The following is a 27,025-nucleotide window of genomic DNA, read 5'->3' as shown; positions in this document are numbered from 1 at the left end:
ATCCCTTCTGAAACAGGAATTTGACAAAATATAGTGTGCCGCCGCTTAAGTATACCGACTAGAGAAAGAGAAATTAGGCTCAAATGGACAATTAAATAGATAATACGCATTGTGTACTGGGACTTGGGCACACCGATGCTTTGGTGGGTTCTTGTCTTCAAGTGGAGATGCATAATGCTTCAGGAAAACTCTCCAGAACTGGATCTTGTCAGCGCCATCCCTCAATCTCGTTCCATATCTCGCCGGCTTATACACGTCGCTAGACATGAACTTCAGCTTCTCTTCAGATGGTAAATTAAAGAACTCCATTGCAGAGTAAAGAACTTCACCCATTACTGTTTGCCAAATTCCATGATTCACAACCTGAATGAAAATGTCATCATCATATTAATTAATTATCATTTTTTCCACTAAGATCCTCAAGAATATTATTGTAAGGTTGTAAAAGAAAAAAAAAAGTAAGAATAAGATATAACATGTTTACAGCTGGGATGTTTAAGGTATCTTTTTAAATATAAAGACTAAACGAACATTTATCAGACTTAAAATTTAACACTGGAGGACAAAATTTAACTCTATGAAACTTTAATTATTAAGGGCAACATAATAAAATTACAAATATATATCTTCCGTGTTTACAGAGCACGAACTTATCGAAAAATGCCGAGGATTTTGGGGGGTTGAAATGCTTGAATAACAAAAAGACTGCTGGTATTAATTATTATTAGCGCAACTGTTTTTGGGTTTGAAAAAACAGGCGTGGATTCTGGTGGCTTGAGCAATTGTTAGTAGTATTCTGACCAAATTGAAAGAGAGAGAAATTTCATTTGACTATCTGTTATCGTAGATGAGCTATGGGATGAAGGCATGAGGCATTGTTCAGTTATCTAGGGCATACGATTGGTTGTTTGGATACTTTAATATTTAAAAGGAAAAGTAACTTGGACGGGAGGAGTGGATTCCAATCTTTGCAGAAACTTTAGATTTGCTTTGAAAGAAAATCATAATTTCTGGTGTGTGTGTGTGTCTATATATATGTAAACAGGTTGTAGAATTTAATAAAGAAATTTTTGTATTCTTTTATCTAAATTATGCTACCTATTCTTCTCTTAATTTTTCATAAAGTATCTCTCATAACCTCTCAAAATCAGTTTTCAAATCAATGTATAAGGGAAAATTTATTCCTAACTTTATTTTGATAATAAATCCTGGAACTAAGATCTCCATAGAGAAAATATATACATCTGCAATTATTATTTGATGGATCAATATTTATGAGATGGTTATTTTTGTTATTTTGAAAAGTAACATAATTGAAAACTAATATAAATTTCTTCTACATCTATTTGAGGGAGTTGAACAAAAAAAATTTGTATCAATAGAAAAGTTTTACCTATCAAACTAATTAAAATGGAATAATATCATTAGGGATACTATTGATGCTGAAATCTGCTCGTCCTTAAACCGACCAGATCCTTTCACCAACGCTTAAGTTATCGACTGTTGCTCGAACCACTAAGGCCGGGACCACCCTCCTTTCTCTCACTAGACCTGCGTTCACCAAAAATGGATCAGAGACGCCGGTGGTTTTGCCGGCGTAAACCCTCCGATGCCTAAGTTAGCACAAGGTGTTTACGGGAAAATAATATAATTTGGATTCACGAAGTTTGTTCAAAATCTGTAAGGAATTAATCTGGTTGCAATTTGGCAGCGTTTCCCCTCTCTCAATTTTTCTGTCCCTTTCTTCTTCGATCTCTTTCTCTTTTATAGCCGCCCTTTGTCCCACGTTTTCCGTTTGCCCCTTATCCCTCCTTTTTCGGGTGGTGGTAGCCCCTCATGGAGCTCTAACTGTTACATTGTGGGCAAACGTGGATCTCGTGTGTCCTTCAACCGTTCTGGGAGAAGCGCAACTACCGCGATCTTGTGGGATCGTGTTCCCGTTTTCCTGGGGATGAGTATTGGCTCGGCATATACTTCTGGTCGGTATGTTCCCCTGGTCGCACCATCTCTGATCGGCTCATGTTTGCCCCCGTGTTCTGCTCGTACCGCTTAGCTGAAATGGTCCGTGCCGGGGCGGAAACAGTAGCATGGCTGACTTGGTGCCTTTATGTACTCAACAGATACTACAAAAATATATAAAGCTTGGGTAATCTTCAATTCGTGAGTTTACTTTTAAGTATAAATTAGACACATAAATTTTTATATAATATCGAATCAAACTCATACACAAGTAGACTCACACTATATTACATGATCTAACAATGACTAATTAGATCTGCGATGAGTTGATGCCCTGGATCATCATTATACCAACTACCACTGTCTAAACATCTAATGGGCAATGGCCATTATTTATTTGTTCTAAGATGGTGGTGGACTGCCCTTTGCAAGGACATGTACATTGTACAGTCTCACACGCTACACACACACACACACACATATTTGTCTTTATCTCCATACGCTCCAGGGTATGCTTTGATTATTGCTTACTATCACTAGACACGTCACCATCATTCCTTATTCACACCTCAACATGATCATTGATCTGATGCACACGAGTCCATGCTGACATGGATTCGAAATGAGATGTTCATTGAGGCACTTCGTCGAGCACTATGTTCATTTCATCGAACACATACTCTGCCTTAACAGTTTTCTAAACGAGTGATGCAAACCACAGATGGTACATAATCCCTAACCCCCCTACAACAACCCCCTGACCTATACATTTAATTAAGAAAGCATTTTATAGACTCATATAGTCTCCTCATGAAACGATGCTGTTAAATCCCTACAAAATGAAAGTTGAATCCATGTGTGGTTCTATAATTAACCGATGTACCAATAAGTGTAATCCAATTTTAATTTCATCAGTCAAATTATATATAATTAGTTATAGAACATATTACAAACAAAAATGTTAGGGATCCTAATCTTTAAGTCACAACTTCAATCCTAATATTATATATCAATCACCCATTGGACAGTAAATATAAAAGTACTTATTATTTTATTATATCGTTCTATAGATGGATGTCACATTAATTAGGATTCAAATACTTGAATGCCTAACATTACTCTTTAAACCAAGAGGCCTTCTTAAGCTAGAAAATGAAGGAAGAAACTTGATAATAGGATTATTATCATTTGACTGCTCTAAGAATCACAAAACATCAAATGACTAGAAAAAGTATTGTAATTGATTATTTTACTACTATATCCACAAATCTTATTATTTTACTATATTTCTACCAATACCAATAGTTGTACAAGCTAATGGACTAATAAACTACTAATTTTTGCATTGAAAGAAAACCATATAAATAAAGGTATCAAGTATTAAATTCATAGGCTTATATATAGGGAACATTTTTAAATTTATATAATATTGTAATGCTTTATATGTTATTTTTGTTTACAAAAAATTTCATTAAAGGGCAAAGTTAGTAGTTCACAAGTCAATTAACTAGTCAATTAACAATACTAACAAAAATGTAGTAAAATAATAAGTTTTGGAAAAATACAGCAGTAATATAATACTTCTTATAGTCATTTAATCTATTACAATTCTTTAAGGTAATTATATGATAATAACCCTTGACAATATAGTCAATAAAAGAAAATAAAATGAAATAAAAAGAGCTAGGCAAGCAAACTTCACATCCTACGAGTCAAAACTCAGAAAGTCTAATTCTTAATCTTCAGCGTATCGATGAAACTTTTCCCTTCTGCAAGGTCATTCTTGGAAAGAAAATTCAGAAAGTCTCTGAAGCTGCTCTCTTTGTATCCCTTAGGATTTTTCTCATCCACAAGCTCTTTCGCTGTCTCCATCTTCTCATCCATCCCCAAACTATGCAGGCTCGCGAGGGATATTCGAGTGCTTCCGCGATTCAAGATAGCCCTATGAACAACGCTCTTGTATCTTCCGTTGCTTAGCACCTCAAGATGGTCGCCTACATGAACTTGTAGGGCACTCTGCATCTTAGGAACCATTTTCCATGATCCATCTTCTGTATCCAAGATTTCGAGGCCCGGTGAGCTCTGAAGAACGATGGTTAGGCAAGTGTAATCAGAGTGAGGCGGCAACCCTAGTGAGATGTCGGGTTGTGGGCACGGCGGGTAACAATTGACAGCCATTACTTGCATTCCTTCGTCCATTTTGTTGACTAAATATTTTGGACCTAATCCAAGGCTCTCGGTAATTGCACTCATTAGCTCCAAAGCTAGTTTCCTCTCTTCAGTGCAATATTTGCCCATGTTTTCCCTGAATGAAAACACATTTTTAAGTAAACAAATATTATTGAAGAAGAGACAAGAAAAAAGTTGTGAGATGACATCCTGCTATATCATCAGCATGTGCATATTTGATATTTAACTGAAGTCATGAAACGTGACAATCGAAGACTAATAAATTTTATACACACACACACACATGTGTGTGTGTGTTTACTAGGACCGACGTCATCGCATATGTTAGACATTTCATGACAACATTGAGTTATCCATTTTCATTCAACATCAATCCTATTTTCATACAATTGCTAAGATGTCAGGTACTTTTATTACTTTTAATTTTACAATGAAGGTAACGACATTTGCAACCGCTGCACACTTCATGCCCATTATAGCCGCAAGAATTGCTAGAAAAGGACACAGAAGATAAGCATAATGGCTATTTCAGTAGGTTTCTTTTTCTTTTTCTTTTTTTAAACATAAGCACAAAAAACAGTAAGCTAGGAAGATGCAGTGTGCACGCACCTATAGTTAGGTGGATTCTTGGGCCAAAAATCAATCCAGTGATCAAGGGGATGGGCATAATGCTTGAGGATGACCCTCCAAAACTGGATCTCGTCAATCCCATCTTTTAGGCTTGTTGAATATCTCACCGGCCTGTGTACGTCACCAGACATGAACTTCATCTTCTCTTCACTCGGTAACTTGAAAAAATCAAACGCCGTCGAAAGCGCTCCATCCAGTATCGATTGGCAGATTCCATGATTCACAATCTGAATGGATAAAATGCAGTTAGATTAATTTTAGAAAGCATCGTTATGTTAATTTTACATGTAGGACTAGCTAGAACGTACTGCTTCAAGAATATTCACTTGTCGTTACTCTAGAAGTAACTCGGCTGCTTATGAATGGTTTTTATGGCAGCAATCACTGAAATTCGGGTAATAATTTATTAAGGGGCAGGGTTGCTGTTTATTGGACGAGGTTTCTCATACTACCCATCCAAGTCTTTCGGGAAAAAAAAAACAAAAATGAAGCTTTATTATTTGCTGCCAAGGGACGACACTTACTTGAAAGAAGCCCAGCCGGGAACAAGCATTACCAATTTCTTTGATGACCATTGATCGCTGTTCCCTGCCCTCGTTCAATCTACCAAAATCAATAATTGGCACATACGCAGCCTCAGGTGCCATATCTGGGCGATGTGAAGATGGGATTACATAACAATCCGGCACATATGGCAATGCCCCCTCCTGTGCACTCTTCCCTGTTGAAAATGAGCTTGAACTCTCCTCCTTTTCCATTTCAAATCCCTTAAGTGTGTTGCCGGATAACTAAATTGATTAACTTTGTGCTACAATAAAAAAGATTATGATATGAGGCATACTGCTGTGGCTAGTGAATATATATAGGCACGGGCAGCTGGGTAATGATAGTTGATATATAATTGTTTCATAATTTTATCAATACCATGTACTGGGGCTAGCTATAACGATACAGGCCAGAAAATTTTAGAAACATTATGTCATGGAAGGAAAAGATACTTCTATGACAAAGCTGCTAAGATACTGCGGACGCTCCGCCTTGAATGTGGACTAAAAGCATGTCCCTGTCCCATATGAGCAGCGTCAATATTGTATTGTAAATCCAAACACGTAATGCGAGTTAAATAAACCATATGGGATATTTTAAAAATAGATATCAGTAGAAAACAGATTGGAACTTTATGGGGGCCTCCTGAAGGGCGAAAATTTGAGGCAGGAGAAGAAACAAGTCAACATATTTATTGAGAAAAAAACGAGGATTATGGGGGAGATATCAGTTGTTGACTTTTCCGTATATATCTGATTGAATATGGACCACATATCATGTAATGCCTTAACTTGTATCGTATTTGATAGGGGATATGCGTTGTGTCTACATTCATTTTTTAACTTTAACAGTAACTCAATTTCCGCTCACACATGTACACAGGATTTAAAATCATGCACTTATCTTTCTTATCAAAAGAATGTGAAAGAAGTAAGGAAAATATTTGGGTAAACTTAGATTTCATTGGGTGAAAACTTTCCATTAATTTATCAATACTTGCCAATTCATATGATTGGTGGCAGTGATTTTTCTCTTAATTACAAGATTGTTGCTTTTGAACGTCTAGCGTTACTATTACAATAATGCGGTAAACATGTATTTTGAATAAATACTAATTCATTATGGATATTCATTATGTTTAACACTTTTGTTAGGCTCCTATATATTTGTCAACTTAAATGAAGTTTTTTGGTCAAGTAGTTTTACTAAAATAGTATTACAGACAAGTTCTCAAGTTTAATTCCTCCTAACATGTGAACTCTTTTAATTATTTATTCAATTTCTAAGTTTATTTTCTAACTCTCTTCTATTTATCCATATACAAACTTGTTTGAATCCACATTTCACAGTAACAATAAAAAATCAGAGAATGATTATAGTACATCGTGCGGCTAGGAGTGTTGTAACTTACATAACTGTATTGTAGACAGGGGCGGATCTAGCATGTGACCAGTGGGGCTCAAGCCCCACTCGCAAAAACAAAAAATTTCTAAAATTAAAAAAGAAAAATATTTTAGTTTTTTAATTAGCTCCCATAAAAAATTTATTAAAATAATCACTATAAATTATAAACCCCCATAAAATTTAAAATTTAACTTTTAAGAATTATAAAAACTTATATTTTAATTAAAAATAATGATAGCCCACCACTCAAAATATTTTCTATTCTAAAAAATATGATTAATTCTTCCAGTCTCTATAATAATACTGGAGCGAACGTTTTCAGGAATGAAACTCATGAAAAATCATCTTTGGAATCATATGGGATAAATGATAGTTTGGTTATTTATACAGGAAACAATAAATTTAATAATATTGATAATGAGTCTATCGTATAATATTTTAAAATATGAAAATGCTTAGAGAATAATTATAAATGTATTAGCAAATATTTTATATGTTCAAAATTTTAGTTTTTCATATTTTACTATTATCTAATTTAGCCCCCGATAAATTATTTTTCTAGATCCGCCACTGATTGTAGACACACCAAGAATAACAACACTAATTACTTCACAAAAGAAATGTAATCATGAAGTGATCTTATTCGATTCAAAAATACTAAATATCAATAAAGTTGAGAGAAAGAAGTATGTACTAAGAGAAGAGAGAGAGAGACAAAGCTGAGAAACGAGAGAGGGAAGCAAAACGGCAGCATGTGCTGCTGTTTCTCTCGGTTTTCTCTCATTTTTCTAACTATCTAGCAGCACTCTATTCGATTATTCATTAGGGATGATGATGAAGTCATGCACCGTCAGCAAATTAGACGCGGTGGTCAGGTGAATCCTTTTCGGCCAGTTGAGAACATTTTGTGATTGTAGCCACGTGCATACATCCAGACGTCTACCTGACCAAGTACGATGCTTTTGCCATTACAATTCGAGCTAGCCAGTGGTTGGCTGGTTGCAATGTTTTATTTCCCCCATATATGCTAATTAATTGGCAGCAACAGAAAAGCATATGTGTGTCAATTACAATAAAATAAAAAATTGTTCGATGAACTTCATTGAAGGGCTTTCTGAGATCCAACTGATTTGTGTTTATCGTTACGTATGAAAAAGGATCCGGTTGTTTGCTTCTTACATATATATATATATATATATGGGTACCAACAAGCGCGTAAATCAACTGACATGAAGTTGTTATACCTTAACTAAGGTTCTCAGTTCGAGACTTGTGAATGCAGCTACGTTAAATACTTGATGAGAGAGCTTTGCCGCCCTAGTGGTCTTACCCGACTCGAATCTGAATTAATCGGAGCCCAATGTGATTTTCGGATACCAAATGATTTAACAGACCAAAAAAACAAATATATATATATATATAGACATGGGTGCTATTCCGGTCCAAGATTCCCTTGCTGGAACAACATCCGAGAATTATTTATTGGTTACATATGGTGGAACCCACTTTTTATTGTCCTTTGGATATAAATCTAAATAGAGATGGTAGAAATCCTCATGGAGACGGGCTCCTTGGGAATTTTCCCCATTTAAGGAGGGTATGAGGACGATTATATACCTAATTTTTTATTCGAAAAAGGGATGAAAATTATTTTTCACCCAATTTCTTTTTCAGGGAAGGGATAGGGATGAACTTAAATCCCCATCCCCTTTCCCAATTGGATTTGTAATTCTAATTTTATTTTTTAGAAATAATAATGAAAAAATAATAAAATCTAAATTATAAAATATTAAATATTAGTATAAACAACAAATATCAAAATATTTATACAAATATACTATGAAATTTTCGATACCAACTAACAAATTTGAATCCTAAATTAGTATTTGATCAGGTCTTATTCAAAAGGCCTTCGCCTAAAATTTTTTTATTTTTAACTTTTATCTAATAAAACAAGAAGTAAAGCAAAAGGTAAAACTATAACATCTAAAGTTTACCAAGATATATTGTCAAACTTTACTCTTATTTAAATTTTTTCAATAAATTAAATCAAATTTAAAAACTAAAAATGTATTAGTTATTTATGAGTTTTTTGGGAATCGGGGGTCCTTGGGGATCCTTTTTTATTATTCGAAGAGAGGATGATAATTCTTTAAGCAATTCTGATAGGAATAGGGACATACACAAAATATCAAGGATGGGTACGGGGATATTAGTGCCCTCCCCTATGTACCCTCCCCATTGTCATCCCTAAATCCAAAGGCCAATAATAGCTGCACATGGTGGAGCCCACCATGTGTAGCAAAAAAAAAAAAAAAAAGATTTAGGGGTTGATGAATTGATTCCTGGACGTATTGGAATTGTACCCATATATATAGTTATTTTCTCATGCAGGTGCCTTCATTTTTTTTTTTTTTTTTGCCTGCAGACACACTATTAAGCCATGTGGTTTAATAAAATCAATGCAAATATGTTATTAAACCACATAACTTTTTAGTGAATTGAACACTAACTTTATTAAATCACATGATGATCCACATTAAAAAAAAATGAGAATGCTCACCTGAATATATATGTATGTATGTATGAATGTATGTATGTATGTGTGTGTGTGTGTGTGTGTGTGTGTGTGTGTGTGTGTGTATCCAGATGTGATGAGATTGCATGTGTGGAGAGAAGCTTGAGAAGCCGGCTTTTAAACATCAACAGTTTCAGGACATGCACGCAACCATACCCCAACTTATTTCTTTGAAGATTTTTTTTGGATACAATACATGCCGACAAAATAGAGAAATAGAGAAATAGAAAAGATATTAAGATAATAAGATTTTTCATTTTTAGTTGAAATTTAGGCTATACATTTGATCCTTTCAGTTTGTAGATTTTGGATTGTGGCCCCTCGAATTTGTAGTTACTTTGCTCAGACCTCATTAAACCTAAATCTTGGTTCGACCACTGTGTGGACTGGTAGAACACAAAGATTTTCTTTAAATAAAATGTTAACCAATTAATAAGAAAAGTATATAATAGACTAAATAATTGGTCGTAGTATTTGTTAACATAAATTATGGTCATGTGAATTTTGTTGTGTTTATGACACTATTGTATGTGAATTAAATTGGATGAAAAAGTCAAATTACAAGTAAAATCAACGTTATGAGATTATAAGGTTATGAGTGAAATAAATTAATTAAGTAGGCTTTTTTTTGTGCAGATAATTCTCTAAATTCATTTAAATTTTTCACAACATTTTAGTAAAACGATTTTAAAAAAAAATTGATGTGAAATATATGTGAGAAGTATGTATATTGGTATGGGCACCATCTTATCATGCTGAAATAGTATATCCAACTAGTCACATATAATGAATCTCATTTTAGGATCCACTAATTTTTTATTTAAAAAATATCACACTAAAAATGGGGAGTCCCACAAAAAGATCTTGATGACATATCTTGTTGACACAAAAATTCCGTACATTGTAAAGTTTGGGTTCAACAAGATCGAGTCCTAATGATGTCCTTGTATCAGAGAGATTTTGACCCTTGAAATTAGTGCTCCTTTACTTGCAAAACAAACAAATCGTAAGGGCGCCGGTGTTGTTACTAATGAGAACCCTCCAATACTTAAGTCAGAGATCACAGATTGGCGAAATAACAACTTAGAAGGTTTAAGAGAGAGAGAGAGTCTTTAGTTCTTATAGTATGTATCAAAACTAAAATACCTTACCTTGTGGACAGGGTGACCTTTTATAGAAAGACTCCTTTAAATCTATGTCATATTTAGAATATTTCCGAAAGATGACATGTGTGAAGATTATTTGTAGTTTTGGTCGGAAAATAATGTAATGATTGTAGCCGTATTATGATTCCTTACCCGGCCTTAGTGATCCGCAAAACAGGGTATAACATATCTAAATGGCATACTTCTATTACTTGGGGTACCACCTTAACATGTCGGAGGTTCACAACCCGACCCATGCATGTAAGGACCCAACAAAAAGTATTCTTTGATAGGACAATATACGAAAAAGATTAATTTACAATTTTTTTTAAGGACAATTTGCTTTTGGGTAAGAGAAATTTGAGTAAATTGTATCCTCACGAAAATAGATGTCACGTTATCTCTCTGGATAGTCACGGCCAACGACAAAATTGAACAGCTTCTTAATTTGAGGACTATGGACACTGCGGTGGGTGATCCACCATCCTTTTACAGGTCTTGTTGCCCCACGACCAATTTCTTGAATGTATTGATTTAAATATTCTAAATATTCTATTAAATGAAGTTGGTAGGGTGGGTGAAAATGAAATTTGTTCATCTGTTGGTAGGGGAGCTGAACTCCTCTCTCCTTCCCAACTTCATTTTGACTTTCAAAGATTACAATATCCTCTGCAAGAAACATTATACAACGAATTATTAAATCACATGCAGCAAGCACAATTAAATATATTGACATAACTATTAAATTTTCATTAATAGGCCCGTTGTTATTTTGCTCTATAAATGGTCATATTTTATGTGAACACATTCGAACGTAGTTAAATGATAAAAATAAAAATAATTAATATATTATGTTTAAATTATTTCTTTTTATTTTTGAGTTTCATCAGTATTTTTAAAGAGTCTTTTTCTAATGAGAACATTCTCATTTTGTTAAAATAATTATGTATTTACTAGAGAATTATCATCATTAGTAAGTATGGGTGCCTTTATTTTTTTTTTAATATAGACACACTGTTAAGTTGTGAGATTAATAGAGTTAATTTTCAAGATATTATAAAACTGTGTGGTTTAAAAGCATTAAAAACTGACTCTATTATGCTACACAATTTAACAGTGTGTCCGCATAAGAAAAATGAGGACACTTGCACTAGAAAATAACTATATTATTATTAGTATTATTATTAAACTGGTGATTTTGTGCATTCCCCCACTCAATAAATGTTTATAAAGAATAAAACAATTATAAATACAACAAATAAAAATACCACAGACACAAGTTATTTACTAATTTAAAGTTAGGTCATCTGAATCATAAGCAACCTTCACATATATATTACATGACATCAACTAATTCTTCCTAGCTCTCATATAATTTTCGTTCAGTCTCTCACAATGGCTAAGCTGCTTCTTCTTCATCTTCTTGCTGTTCTTTCAATTGCATTAACAAGCCATGCCGCACAATATTTTGTGGGTGATACTTCTGGCTGGGATATTAGCTCTAACCTCGATACATGGCCAGACGACAAAGTATTTAAAGTCGGTGACGTTTTGGGTAAGTCCCTTCACCCCTTATGAAATTAAACTTACATGTGTAAATCAAACTTTAATTGCGATGAAGGGTTGATAAATATTGTTCTTTTTTTTTTTCCCTCTCTCTCTAGTGTTCTCGTACTCAGCATCCAACAGTGTGACGGAGGTAACAAAGCAAAATTTTGACACTTGCAACATAAGCAATCCCCTGAAAACATATTCAAACGGGAACACGACTGTTACGTTATCGGCTCCCGGTGACCGGTATTTCGTCAGCGGTAACAGGTTATATTGCTTTGGAGGAATGAAGCTTCATGTGCATGTTCCTGCAGATGAAGTGGCTTCACCAATTGGGTCGCCTCAAGCACAGCCATCGGCCACCGGTACTCCTCTTCCTGTACAGCCTTCTTCAAAGAGCAATAAGCCTTCGGCTAATATTCCAACTTCATCTGGGATCTCTAGTTATGGTGGAAGCAATTCTGTTGTTGTTGCTTTTGTGAGTTTTATGGCTTCTTATTTATTGTGGATGGTGCAAGCTTGAGTGTATGTTTGTTTATAAACCACTATATGGTTACGATTTCTAATATATACAAAGCTTGTTTCTCGTTCTAAAAGACATTGAACTGCTGCTAAATTAATTTTTTAGTATCTGATGAGCAGTTGCAGTCCAGAGATCCTTTTTCTTTTTCTTTTTTTCCTAATACTTATTCCAAAATATTTGAGCTATAAATTCTTATATATAAAATTTCATCGTTCTTATAATTGCTTTTTTGGGTATTCTTTCTGTATTACAACAATTGAACGTAATGTGTGTCCCCAAGAACCCCCCCCCCCCCCCCAAAAAAAAAAAATCATACATGTTCCGTGAACAATTTCCAATCCAGGCAAATGATTTTTTCATTGACGCGAAGAAGCAAGTTTTAGGGTTTTAAATAAAGAATTATCATAAATATAGGAGTGTGTTTGATGGGAGTCCAAAATTATAATCTTATGTGTTTAGATATATTAAATTGTAATTAAATGTCAAATATATTATAGGTACTTTTATAATAAATAAAAAATTAAAATACGAGTGTTGAAAGTATTTTGAATAGTGCAATTATAAAATCATTCATTTTACAAACATAAGCCTCACATCATCTGAAGTTCAATCTTGACAATAATGGGAATCAATATCAATCATTCATGGCAAATCTTCACCACTCACATCTACCAAAATAATCAATAACCATCTACAATCTATTAATTTCATACATAAAAAACGAACTGCTTGCCTTCTGGAACATGTTCAAGAATTTTATTTGAATTCCTTTTATTTCGTAGGAACCATTCATGTTTGAACAAAAGTTGATCAAATAAAGGTGATTTAATTTCTCATTTTCATGAGCGATGTGTGTTGGTGGTATAATTAGAACTCAATTTGATGAAAGATAAAATCCTAATTAAAGTGAGAGGTTTCTGATAGGAATTTTGACGGGCCTAACTTTTCTTTTTGGGCCAAACTCTTCCTTTTGGGGCAAAAATTTTCCATATGATAATAAATGTGGGCCGATATTGGTCAGATAGAACAATCAAACTTCTTAGGAGTACTTTTAACACAAATATAATGAAACCATTTATAATTTCACTCCCTTCCATCTCTTTTGCTAGCACCTTCTCTTCTTTTTTTTTTTTTTCATACTCTTCAAATTTATCATCAATCTATTATTTTAATTGTTTTAATTTACGAGACTCATGTATTCAATTAGTTTACTAAAATTTAAAATAATTCATTTATCTTTTTCTTTATTTTTTTAATTAATTATATTTATTATCGGGAAGTTAGTATTTCAGAGTTTTGTGAAGAGAGAACGCTTGAAGAAAAGGACAAAGATAACATAACTTAAAAAATTTATCACCAATAGAATTATTTATGTGAATGATGAGGTAAGAACTAAGAAGACCTTAATTTTTTTTTATTGCTGTCGACTGCAAAAGAATTTTTAGAGTGAAAAAAAAAATCGCTAAAAATTAAAGACTCAATTAGATAGTTATAATTATATTTGTATTTTATTATGATATAAAAGTTAAAAGACTCAATTAGAAAGATTGTTAATTTAAAGAGAGAGAGTATTTATTTATATTAAACGGAATATAATTAGAAAATGAGTTTTAAAAAGATAACTGAGGGGGTGTTGGAAGCCTGTCTCAAATTTCTAATTGGGTCCGCTATTTTTCTGATTTGTATGGTCTTTTTTGTCTTTGAGTAATTGAATTTCTAGTAAGTTGTCCACCTAATTGGATTTTGATGGTTTACTAGAAACGTCCATCCATTTTCCGTCTCCAAGTCATTTTTCATCATCATCATCTTATCTTTAATCCTTCGTGATCATTTCAGTTTGTCATAGCTTTCATAATTTACTTTGGTTTTTCGGAGAAATCTCTTGTTTCTTTAATGAATTGCGCCGAATAACTTGCACGATTAGAATTGCGCTTACATTGACCTTTGTTTTTGTCATAATCATTATCAACTTGTCAATGTGTCACATAATTTTTTTTCTATATATTTTTATGCCCGGTTCTATTAATTATGAAAATGATAGTTGCCCCCGTAAATGAATGTTCAAACAAGTTAGATAGTTTTCGATTGCGAATGAATGTTTAAACAAGTTGATGGTTTTTATTAATTATTTAAATTTAAATCTTTAAAAAAATAAAAAAATATAAATATAAATTTATACTTTACCTACGTTTTACCTCTTCTTTAAATATTGAAAAAAAAAATATTGGTGGTTTTCGATATTCCCTTATGGCTTTCTTGATCGTCGTTTCGTTTCTCTTGTCTTGTATGTGTGCTTCGATAAGCTTTGTGCAAATTTTGAAATCCTCCACCTATTCTTCTTATTAATTTTAAATGTTTTGGTGTTAAATACTTGTATCATTATGAGATGACGATACTTTTTTTTTTTTTTTTGACCACGAGGTATTCTGGGGAATGCCCCAACTGTGGGAAGCACCTTTAAATCCGTACCACAACCCAGACTAGAAGTCCCCGCTCGAATCGAGAGGCACAAGTTCTCCCAACAAAGACGATTTCCCTGCGACTCGAACTGGGGAGCAAACACAATCAAGCCACTTAAGAGGACTCCATTGCCAGTGGAGCCAACACTTTGTTGGTAGATGACGATACTTTGTTACGCTTATTTTTCTTATTTGTCAATACAAGAACTTTCTTCTTTACAATTTACATATACAATAAAATAATATAGCAATACAAAAGATGGTAACATTAAGATTAATTTACAAATGCACTATTATTACAAGGACAAAAAGGAAGGGACAACACGAAACACAATACACAAGGTCCGAGTCTACAAGATATACCTTAAAAAATATATATATCTTCATCAACAAATAACGTGTACATAAATTTGAGAGATACCAATACCATAGATACATGTACGTCATCGACTCTTTCCAATATCTTATTATCAAATTAAGCTTTTTCGGTCATAATGACCATTTATTATATCATTAAGTTTTTTTTTTTCAAGATCTCAATTTCTAATTATGAAATGACACACATAAACAAGCACTTAATTAATAAAAATAGCTCAATTTGATGATAAAAAGTCACTAATTCATTTAGATCTTATTTGGTATTGAGATATTCTAATTTTTAAGGTACAATTGTTGTAAAAAAAATACAACTATAAAAAAAATTTATAATGAATAGTAAATATGACATTTAGATAATAATTTTAAAAAATTATAATTTTTTTATCATACAAGTGAGAAATAAAATTAATTTAATTTCTAAACTACATCATATGTGTTTACCAAACATTTTAAGCCTCGTTTGTTATTGAGGTATTACAGCTTTTAAGCTACAATTGCTGTGAAAAAAATATAATTATAAAATAAAAGTTGACAGTGAAAAATAAATATGATCATTGAATAATAATTATGATAAAAATACTAAAATATTATAAATTTTTTATTATATGAATATGAAATCAGATCAACTTAACTTTTAAAATATAATAATTAGCGTTTACTAAATACTCTAGCACCATGACTGCTCAACCTCAATAATAAACAAAACCTCTAATTTTCATGTCGCAAAGATGAAGGGAAATGAATGAGCAGCGCCAACGCTTTATTGCAACTACTATATTTTGTTACTTCATCTGCATCACTTATCCAAAAAGAAAAAAGAAAATATGGGGGTGCTCCAAAGCATATAAATTTAAGTTGAAAAAAAAAATCCACAAAGATTTTAATATCGCCTGGATTATTGGGCTTTTTTTTTTTACCGTATTTTTGCAATTTATTATTAACTTAAAAATAAAAGGAAAATTATCTTGCATTTATGGATTACAAAACTCAAAAGATTTTGGTGGGCATGGATTTATAAATACGGACCTGCCTATGGTACAGGTTCTGTACCCAACATCTCCCATCATCCCACCATCCCTTTTTCTATTGTTTAATTTCTCACTCCACACCCATCCACATCCAACGGCTGATGCTGCAGTCTGTAGCTTACAGATTCTGTAAGCTATTCGAGTCCTTATAAATACAAATTAAGGCAAAGGACGGCTTAGTTGCATTGATGCGTATTGATTTTTATCCGCACTAAAACGCCGCCAGTCATGTCTTGTTCTAGAATCTACATCATTACAACGGCGGATGGATATTGTCAATTAGACAATTTGTTTTTTTTTTAAGGGGCATTTTTTTTTTTTTGGGATAAGTTAAAAGGGCCAATCAGACAATTACTAACTGCACTGAGGTCACGACTCACTAGTCACTAGTTGCAGCTAATTAAAATTTAAAACACAGTTAATTTATTATTAACCGAATAATCCGAAGAATATTTCCTGATTTTATTTTTTCTCTGAAGATTGAAGAATATTTTAATTGGTATAATAAAGAATCCGACATTTCCCAAATTATAGTCTATTGTTGGATAAATTTTTATCTTATCATCTCAAATTTACGTGATAATTTTATATTAGTGACATTTGAACTAGAACTAGAACCCCAATCACAATTAGTATTGTAATACTAGATTAAAGTACAAACTATGTAGGTCATATGTCAAACTTAGTAAATACTCGATCGCCATGATTAGTCCTACGAGTACTTGAACGAGTGACTTTTAAGTAGTTTTATTTAATTGATCATCCTAGTTTCAACAAAAGTAGAGGTTAAAAAATTGATTTAGACTTTGCACACTCCCCTAAACAAAAACTTGACTTTATCATGACTCAAAAGAATACTTACTCTAAATTTAATATTCTAATACTAAATTTTAACAACCAAGTAGTTTAAGAAGCATAATATTATGTGATATATTGTAATCACAACTCTCTAATAATTTTATCTTATTTCTTTTTTCGTAAATGTTACAAAATTTTCATTATATTTATGAAATTCTTATCAAAGAGTACAATATATATAACATTATTTGTTGGGACCTATATGGCTAAAACTCATATCAATATCCATAAAAACCTATCTTAATATATCAAAGTTTAAAATTTAATTCAAAAGTATGAAACTAAATAAAATAATAAATAAATAAACTCTCACATTCATAAGAAACTCAAATTTTAAACTTAAATAAAGAGGCGAAGAGATATCTAATCAACTTATAAAAAAATTAATAATAAACTTATGTTTCAACTTAAAAAGTTTAATAAAAAATTTGTTTGGACCGAAAGTTCAAGTCAATACCTACTTAAACTTATCTTGACATACCAAAACTAAAATCTGACTCGAAAGTATGAAATCAAATAAAATAACAAATAAAAACGAACTCTCGTGTTTACAAGGTGACATAAACCTTAACTTTAAACAGAAAGATGATGGGATGTCTAATTAGCTTTAATAAAATATCATTAGCAAACCTATGTTTTTCTAACTTGAAAGGTGTAACGTTAAATTTGCTGACAACTATGGAGATTGATAGGGAATTTTATTTTAAGTTATTTTGGAAAAATGGAAAGAGAATGAGGAAATAATAATATTTTAATTTAAAGTAGCTTGAAAAAAAATTCAATCCAATCTCGATTGAGCAAATCGACACGAGGTAACTGAATTTTCTCAACACGTCTCCAAATCTTTAAAACCAGCAATGGTCTTAAACAAGTGTCTTTCCATAACCACCACCACCACCACCGTCGCCGCTACCATCTCCAAATCGCCACTTCTTCTAATCTCCTCTTCTCTCTCTTCACCAAAGAACCCTCTTTCTCTCTCTAAACCCAATCCGACCCATTTCCCTATCACTGCCCGACCCATTTCCACCCACTACAAGCCCCCCATGAACATCCTCAACAAGCTCGGCTTCGGCTTCAGGCCCAGCCCCGACCCCGCGTCCACGGAGAACTCCGCCATCGCTCAGGGCCCCGACGACGACGTTCCGGCCCCCGGTCAGCAGTTTGCCCAGTTCGGCGCTGGCTGCTTTTGGGGCGTCGAATTGGCGTTCCAGAGAGTGCCAGGTGTCACCAAGACCGAAGTTGGGTACAGCCAAGGCTACTTGCATAACCCTAGCTACGAGGACGTGTGCAGTGGGACTACCAATCATAATGAAGTTGTTAGGGTTCAGTATGATCCTAAGGAGTGTAGTTTCGATACTTTGCTTGATATGTTTTGGGCTCGCCATGATCCTACCACGCTTAATCGGCAGGTGGGTCTTTGTTTAAATTCCTTGAATTAAAGTGGGTTTTGGTTAATTTAATTGTTTCTGTTTTGTAACTTTAGTAATTTTGCGGTTTTGATGATTTGTGTCTTTTGGCTTAGAATGACAAACTTCGGTATAAGGATGATCTTTCTAGTTATCTTTTCTCTCAAGGCAAGAGTTGTTTTCTTGTCAATGGTTTGGTGGTGGTTTTGAATTTCTGACTTTCCAGCTTCGAATTCATTTTGTTTAGATTGTTAAATTTCTAGTGCAATGCAAGTTTAGAGAGATGGCGTTCGATTATTGTGATGAATAACTGGTAGTGATGTATCTTCAATTCTTGTTATTGTATCATATATGCTAAGGGGCGAATTGTTGTGGTTCTACTTCTAAAGCTACCTGGAAAATGATGAGCTTATTATACCTCATATTCTATGGTTTATGTGAAAGCATTTCAGTCCGTTGGCTTGTTAGCTGAATTCCTTAATTCAAGGTTAACACCACAGTTGGAAATACTATTCAGAGCTTGATGTATAGGTTACAGATGTGAAAGTAACTTTAGGAGAATATGAAGTTGCGAACTTCACATGTAGATATGGGCATTTGGAAATCATATCACTGGTTGAGATTTTTGTTATCTGCTTAGTTTTTCTGTACTTCTCCAGACAGTATTCTCGGGTAATTGGTGGAGTTTGAATTGATTTCACCTAGCAAAGGATAGCGGATACTGCAGGGGTAGTTCTTGAACTGCGCTTCATGTGAATTACATTTAAGTTGCAAGAGTCTTACACTTTGGTTATGTGGTCTCGGATTCATTGCAATTGATGGATGTAAAAGCAGGCTTGTTTGTCCAGACCTCCTAAGAATCAATTTTTTGCCCATCATCTCTTGCATATGCATCAATTCAAGGACTAGTCATGGTAGTGTAATTCCGAATATGTGATGAGTACAATTTTCCTGTCTTGTTTCGTTGATCATCTCACCAATAGTTTTGCCAGTCTTTTTTATTTGATCAGCTTACCAGTAGTTTTGCTCATTTTAACTTTTTGTTTATCCTTATGGCAGGGTAATGATGTTGGAACACAGTACAGATCTGGAATTTATTTTTACACTCCTGAGCAAGAGAAGGCAGCCAAGGAGTCCTTGGAGAGACAGCAGAAGGTCTTGAACAGGAAAATTGTCACCGAAATCCTACCTGCCAAGAAGTTCTACCGAGCTGAGGAATACCACCAGCAGTATCTTGCAAAAGGGGGTCGATTTGGATTCAAACAATCTACTGAGAAAGGCTGCAATGATCCTATCAGGTGCTATGGCTAAATAGTACCCTGCTATTACAGTTAATTTTCAGCTTTTTTCTGAATCTTAGCCATTATAACTTGCATTCTTGCTATGATAAGAATGCCAGATGTATTTAGTGTCTGAACTTGGGTATGTAACTAGTCATAGTCTCTTAAAACCATCATCTATATCTGTAATTTCACTGGTCATGTTTTTTAATGTTTATGTAAAGCTTCCAAAAGTTTCTGAGATTGCTTGGTATATATGTGAAGCGGTGTTTCTATTTCTCAGAACAAGCTAATGTGGTCTTCTAATTCGAAGGAAGCGTCTAATTGTAATATTCTCGGTCTTTGATCCCACTCTTTATCTCGTTTTGCTACATAGCTTGAGAAACTATTTCTGTCAGGTTCCTTTTGCGCATTTCTCTTTCGTGTATTTTCGGTCCTTTGCCGGCTTATCAAGCTAAGTATATGTGGCCTCTTTATGCTTGATCCTAGGTTTCTAGATCAAGAATGTGACCTCATCATGCAAATATGAGTAGTGCATTTACTAACAAGATTGACTCTCCAGGGTCTCAACACCATGTAAGATCTTTTACAATTTGCTTTTCCTCCAGACTGAGACTAGAGAAAAAAGAAGCATGCGTAAAATTTCTTTATAATACCAACTTGTGAATGTAGCCTCTGATATGTGCTCAAGATGCATGGGGCTCAAGTTTCTTCAGATGGTTATTGTCTTAGTCAGAATAAAATATACTAGTGGGTGTATGTATTTAGTGGCGGTTATGCACGTTTCCATTTTAATTGTTCATGTTCATATTTTCAAGTGATTTCCTTCTTTTGTAGTTTTTAATTTCTTGGTATGGTACAGGTCTAGTTAAGATACCTTATTGAACTTGTACTGGGAGGTTTCTTTGGAGAATGAAAATTGTCTTGTCCTTCTAATCAATCCATATTCCTTCTCTATTTCTCTGACTTCCTTATCAGCCTCAACTCAAACAAGACCAAGAGCTCACACAAGTCCACTTACCTCATACTAAAGTACTAAACCATATTAAACTACCAACAACACTATTTATTGATAAATACACACACAACATATGAAACTTGGTTTACACTAATACTGGGGAATTTCAATTTCTTCTCTTCATTTGATGCTCATCAACTTTTCTGGTTCCAAATATTAATCACAGCTGAGCAGAGTTATTGGCAATCAAACCAACATCAGCAAGAAGGGCACCAGCTGACCTTGTTGGTGCTTCTCTGTAAGAGCTGCAACAACCAAAACAGAAAGAATAAGAACAAATTGTGTACAAACTTCCATTGTTTTTAAGAGGGCTTGATCCACAAAGATGCACCCACTCTCACATCCTCCAATATGTTTCCCCCCAATAAACACATTAGGCACAGTCCTCTGCCCGGTCCAGGCTGTTAGTGCTGATTGAATTTCTTCTCCTTCCCCTTCAGAGAGAGAAAAAAAAAAGCTTAAAATCGATATTGCCACAGTCAAATTAAACAAAGTAGAATGTAGTGTAGGCTTGATTACTCTCTGAAGGGGAAGGAAAAATCGATATTGCCACAGTCAAATTAAACAAAGTAGAATGTAGTGTAGGCTTGATTACTCTCTTCACCCAATTCAATGGCTTTGTAACTTGCTCCTAGCTGTGTAAGCAACTGCTTCACCCTTCTGCAATAACCGCAGTAGGTTTTGCTGCAAGCATGTATGATCATCATAAAAATTACGTTAATGAGATTCTATTTTAACGAAAGAAAAGATATAAGAGCACAAATATACTAAAATATTACTACCTAAAGACAACGACAGGACAGGAGGAGACGATCGCCTCGGCCTTGTTTAGTGCCATTTTGATTTTGTTGCTCTTCCTTTGCTCTTTGCTCTGCTTTGCTTTGTGCTTACAGATAAAATGAGACATGCATTGCTGCTCCTTTTGATTTACGAAAATGATAAACAAACTAAAAGATGACTAAATGACGACAGAAACGCAGCGTGGCTTGTTGTTTCACACGTTTCCTTAATATTCCTTTAATTTTGCGTGGGCTCATAATAAACAATAAAATAAAGAATTTAGAAATGAAAAGCATGGGCTCATAATAAACAATAAAATAAAGAATTTAGAAATGAAAAACATGTCAAATTTCAGTTTTTTATCTTTTCCTTTCTCCTCCCTCCCCAGCCACTCATTTTTATCTTTTCCGTTTCACGCCCAGCCGCTTCTTTTTTCTTTTTTTTTTCTTTTGATTTGCAACTTCATCCCCATCAGTTGCAGCCATTTGCTTCGTTACCGGACGACGACCGCTTCTTATTCTCGCCCAGTCATTTTTTTTTTTCTTTTGATTTGTAACTTCATCCCCATCATTTTCAGCCATTTGCTTCATTATCGAACGACGACCGCTTCTTGTTTGCAGATGCAGATCTAACTTCTTCCTTATGGCAAGATGCAGAGAGTGAATTGATTTTTCTTTGTTAAATGCAGACGGCTCACGTTAAATGAGAGGACAAAAAGAAAAATTAATTGTAAAAAAAAAAACAGACAAAAGGACCCACGTTCCTGTCTTTCCTTTGTCCTCTGTGAGTTCAAATAGCATAACTCTTTGATTTATAGTAGTGTTTAAAAGTTGGGCACAGGTGTCACTAAGTTAGGACCTGAATAACATGCTGGCAGTGACAGGTGGCTCATACCCATGATAGCTTGTAAGGTTCTACTTGCAAGAAAATGATACAAGAAAACAGAGAGAAGCAAGCCTAATGTTACATAAGATCGAGAGCATAATTTTTCTAAACCTTATTGAAAATAGTTACACTAGCATTTATTGATAGACATAAAAGAAGAATTTTAAACTTTCTTTAAGGCATTAGACGGTTTTTAAATAGTTTCCACTATGTAAGGCTGAAGACCAAAGAAAAGGCAGCATTTCGATATTATTTATTAACTCTGTGATGAATAAAGAAGTGAATGAAGAAGATGGATTCTTCTATTTTATTTTGTTTGTTGTTTAACTTCTTTGCCTTTGTTACATAAGAATAATAATAATAATAATAATAATAATAATAACAACTAAATTTTAATCACTTTTTCTAATTGTGAATAATTTAATTTCAGCTATCAATATCCCATTATGGAAAAAAATGAAGTAAAAATTAAATAAAGTATATGTTTATCGCTTTACTCTCAGTCAATTGTTAAGGGCAAAATGATCCTAATGAGTGTTTATTTTATTTTATCTTATTTATATGTGAATATTGGAAAGAATTTATCAATATCAAATCAAATTCTTGTTAGGTATGCAGTGCTGATTTATAAACTTTTTTTTAGCTAGAATTAAACAAAGTAATTTTTTTTATAAATATTTTTTATTTAGACTGTTATGATTTTTTAGTTCAATATATAAATTTTTAATAGGGACTAATATAAACATTATTAATTTTGTTAAAATTATATAAAATTATTTTAATAACCAATATGAACGTTACTTATTTTGTTAAAATTTGTAAGATTTGTTTTTAATTATTGGGCCACAAGGAAATTTTCAAAAGTGATAACTTTGCCTCTGTAAATAAAACTAGCAAAAATTGATTGTAATAAACAATTGATTAATTCATTGCGAGAAAATAAAACCAGCAAATATTGGTTATAATAGGCAATTGAGTAATTCGTTGCAATCTTTATTATAAACAATTGATTAATTCATTGTGAGAAAATAAAACTAGCAAATATTAGTAATAGAGAAATAATACATATACAAACTCTTATACAAATTTTTTTTATACAAACTGATATGATATAATTAAATTGGTTAGATTAATATCTTTTAATCCACATAATTTGTTTTTATTATTTTGTATTTTTATTCGTTAATGTCAAATCATTTTGTATAAAATAAATTTATATAAGAGTTTGTAATTGTATCATCACTCTTAATTATAATAAACAATTGATTAATTCATTGCAATCTTTATTAACATAAAAGAGAACTCGTGTGCATCACTATATAGGAAGAATGTAGATGCGATGAAGTTACAGATAGGATAAGATTAGTATTATAAACATTAAATAATTTCTTGATCGGCACTATTAACCACAATGCTGAAATGTTTATTTTAACAATATTAATACTACCATTTTAGCAAATGAGCGCATAGGATCCCTTTTAAATTTATTTAGAGTTAATTACAGAGTAAGAAAGCACTTCTGTCCATTTTGATATTAATGTTATATGAAATTTCCTTCAATATTTCGAGTAAATACATTTGATGTGAGGCTAAAAAGACTATCAATATTTTTAGATAAATTTAAGAGAATAGTGAAAAGGTTATTAGTAATTCAAATTCGATTGAAGTTCTTATTAATTATTTAATTCTATCATGAATCATATGTGTGAATAGAACATATCGTTAGATTGTAGGGTTCAACAATTTTTTTCGTATTGTGCTTAAAAAAGAAAAGAGAAGAAAAGAAAACCATGAAGTGCATATATTCAAGCCCAGATATATAATATGTTTAAAGCTCACCAGTCACCAAGCCGAGATTCCCTTTTAGAGTAATACTTATCAGCACCTTTTAAAATCCTTATAAAACCTTACACTTGTAATCATACTTCCATTACTAGAAAAAATTACATAAAAGATAAATATGAATTTAATTAAATTAAAATATTTTTATACTTATAAATCATCAACCCTCCTATTTTTAAATGATAAAAATAATTGTTTTAAAATAAAAATAATTATGAGGCAATATAGTAATAATTATATAATGATAAGGTTTTTATTATAAAAATTATGTTTAATATTTAATTAAACATTATTGCAACTTTTCGTCCTTTTTTATAATTTTCATTCAAATTAGATCTATAAACAATCAGTGGGGTTTTATAAGAGTTTTAAAAGGGTGCTAGGAGCTTCGTTCTTCCTTTAAAGACATTGGCAGCCCCTTTAGCAATTTTCTTTAACCTAAGTGGGGGAAGCCATACTTTTTTACAAGAAAATTTGAAAAAAAAATTGTAGAGTTGGTTCTATATTGTGGAATTTTGTATCTTTTAATTTCTTATCATTTACTTTCATATTCATTAAATCTTATTATTAGAGTTGATAGACCAAAAATTTAAGGAGATTCGAACTTGAGATCTTAACTCTGATATCATGTTAGAGATTCAAAAGTTTAAACTGATAGATGAAACACCCAACAATAATATTTAAGAAAAATCTTAATAAAATTTAACTTATTCATTTTTTGTGCAAACTTCAAATTCATTTGACGTAGCAATTTTAATTAAATAAATTTAAGACATCAGTATTTTGTTTTACCTATCTCTATTGAACCATTATATTGTCCATGTTTCTTCATCCAATAATTATCCTAATTAAAATTTCTCCTATATCAAGCTGCAATGATATATATCGTCAAGAAATTTTGAATCTTTTTTATGCTGCAACTGCTTTTCCGAAAGGCCAAAATTCTTCTACTCTTTCAGTATAAGTATTATAGACAACGAATAAATGTTCTTGTTCTCATGGAGAACTTTCCAATGAACTCTTCAAAACCCTTTAATTATGAGCCGAATGATACGCCACCAACACTTGTATAATATCAAATACTACAAGTCTACAAATGAAAGCCAAAGGACCAATATTAAATTATTAATTCTTTTTAAACGATTTACATTTTTTTTTTCACTTGATGACCAAACTTCAGAAAATAATTAACTGAGGAGAAAAAATCTTATTTTCTATTGCGCGATTCACAACATGCGTATCACGACGCAAAATACCGCCACACGCGTGACAAGGGATTACGTGGCAAAATCTTAGCGGATGGATAGTACCTGGATTTTCTTCTCCATGTTAAAAGGCGCGTGATGCGCTTAATTTACAACTATCACCACCACCACTCTCGCATTGAATTGAGTGGGATTTGCAAATTTATGTTTCTTAATTTGGCAATGTCTTGTGCTTTTTCTGTGTATATTTTTCGTTCCATAAATATGAAAGTATAAAATAAAAACACCCAAAGTTTTTTTTTTCCTTCTCGTGTTTTTATCTAATTGTTATTGAATGAGTACGATAAAAATATGAATAACATTTTCTAAACCGGCAAAGCTATGGTACCACAAATGTATGGTACCATAATTGGATCCAACCATTGGATTTATCCACAGTTGTCACTAGAGCTGGATCCAATGGTTGGATCTAACTGTGGTACTATACAACTGTGTCACCATAATTGGACCCTTTCAAAACATTAAGAAATGTGTTGTTACTTTAAAAAGTAACAAACATTATTTTTTGTTAATGGTTTTTTTTTTAAAATTAATTATTTGCTGAACGCCGGCGTAAATGGTTGTATCAATTTGTAGAAACAATCACGCCGGCATCACGGTCATGGACGAGGTCCATGGAGCAAAAGACTGTCCCGGTGGCAGCATGTTAAACGACAAACAAACAGATTGACGTTTTGGTATTTTTAAAAGTTTGTGTTTTAAATTTATTATTAATATATTGCTTCTCTCGTAATATGCTTCTCACGTTTCCTCTTCAATATAATAATTTCATTTGAAGGACGTGAATGAAGATGATATGATGTTAGAGTTGGCAAAGTCTACAAGAAAGAAATAAATAGCTGTAATGATTTGTTTGGTGGGTTAACCGATTTAATGCTAACAAAACCAACTCTTATTTTATCCTATTAATTAACCAGCTGCAGTAACCACCACCATGCATTATCATCATGCTCCTTATCGTCTTTCATTAATTCCTACTGAACAAACTTTCTTCTTTTTCCTTTTTGAGTATTACATTACACGATTTTCATCAGATGCACAGTGCCGAGTAAGTTTTTTATTGGTGGGGTTATGTTTCAGTTTTTTTATTGGTGGGGTTATGTTATCCCTCTTACACTATAGTTATAGGAGTATTAGACTATGTATAATTGAAGCCTAACTTAAAAATGTGTTAAAAAAGAAGTAAATAATTTATTATTCTAGTAAATACACGGAAAGATTTAAACTCTCGACTTTAATAATGAAGCGGCGAAAAGTGGTTTATATCAACAATTAAAACAGATGGAAAAAAATATTT

The 27,025-nt window shown here is 32.8% G+C and overlaps 4 protein-coding genes across 4 annotated transcripts; 2 read left to right on the top strand and 2 right to left on the bottom strand.

The window, feature by feature from the left end:
* Positions 1-3,687: 3,687 nt before the first annotated feature.
* On the bottom strand, positions 3,688-5,537 carry LOC18031840 (flavanone 3-dioxygenase 3). Its single transcript, XM_006421448.1, has 3 exons — positions 5,304-5,537; positions 4,759-5,006; positions 3,688-4,264 (listed from the first exon to the last, which is right to left on the bottom strand). Exons 1-3 carry the CDS (start codon positions 5,535-5,537, stop codon positions 3,688-3,690), a joined length of 1,059 nt encoding a protein of 352 aa, XP_006421511.1.
* A 6,294-nt stretch (positions 5,538-11,831) lies between these two features.
* On the top strand, positions 11,832-12,526 carry LOC18031245 (blue copper protein). The gene is made up of 2 exons (XM_006421447.2): positions 11,832-12,007; positions 12,117-12,526. The coding sequence occupies exons 1-2, from the start codon at positions 11,848-11,850 to the stop codon at positions 12,524-12,526; spliced, it is 570 nt and encodes a 189-aa protein (XP_006421510.1). The 5' UTR covers positions 11,832-11,847.
* A 5,398-nt stretch (positions 12,527-17,924) lies between these two features.
* Positions 17,925-20,335, top strand: LOC18031686 (peptide methionine sulfoxide reductase A1). The gene is made up of 2 exons (XM_006421446.2): positions 17,925-18,661; positions 19,718-20,335. Exons 1-2 carry the CDS (start codon positions 18,107-18,109, stop codon positions 19,967-19,969), a joined length of 807 nt encoding a protein of 268 aa, XP_006421509.1. The 5' UTR covers positions 17,925-18,106; the 3' UTR covers positions 19,970-20,335.
* An 807-nt stretch (positions 20,336-21,142) lies between these two features.
* Positions 21,143-21,797, bottom strand: LOC18031567 (glutaredoxin). Its single transcript, XM_006421445.2, has 4 exons — positions 21,739-21,797; positions 21,552-21,640; positions 21,292-21,390; positions 21,143-21,201 (listed from the first exon to the last, which is right to left on the bottom strand). Exons 1-4 carry the CDS (start codon positions 21,792-21,794, stop codon positions 21,143-21,145), a joined length of 303 nt encoding a protein of 100 aa, XP_006421508.1. The 5' UTR covers positions 21,795-21,797.
* Positions 21,798-27,025: the final 5,228 nt, after the last annotated feature.

Source organism: Citrus clementina, unplaced genomic scaffold, assembly GCF_000493195.1.
Source record: "Citrus clementina cultivar Clemenules unplaced genomic scaffold, Citrus_clementina_v1.0 scaffold_9, whole genome shotgun sequence".
In the NCBI taxonomy this organism is placed as follows: domain Eukaryota; kingdom Viridiplantae; phylum Streptophyta; class Magnoliopsida; order Sapindales; family Rutaceae; genus Citrus; species Citrus x clementina.
This window is presented reverse-complemented; position numbering and strand designations above follow the sequence as displayed.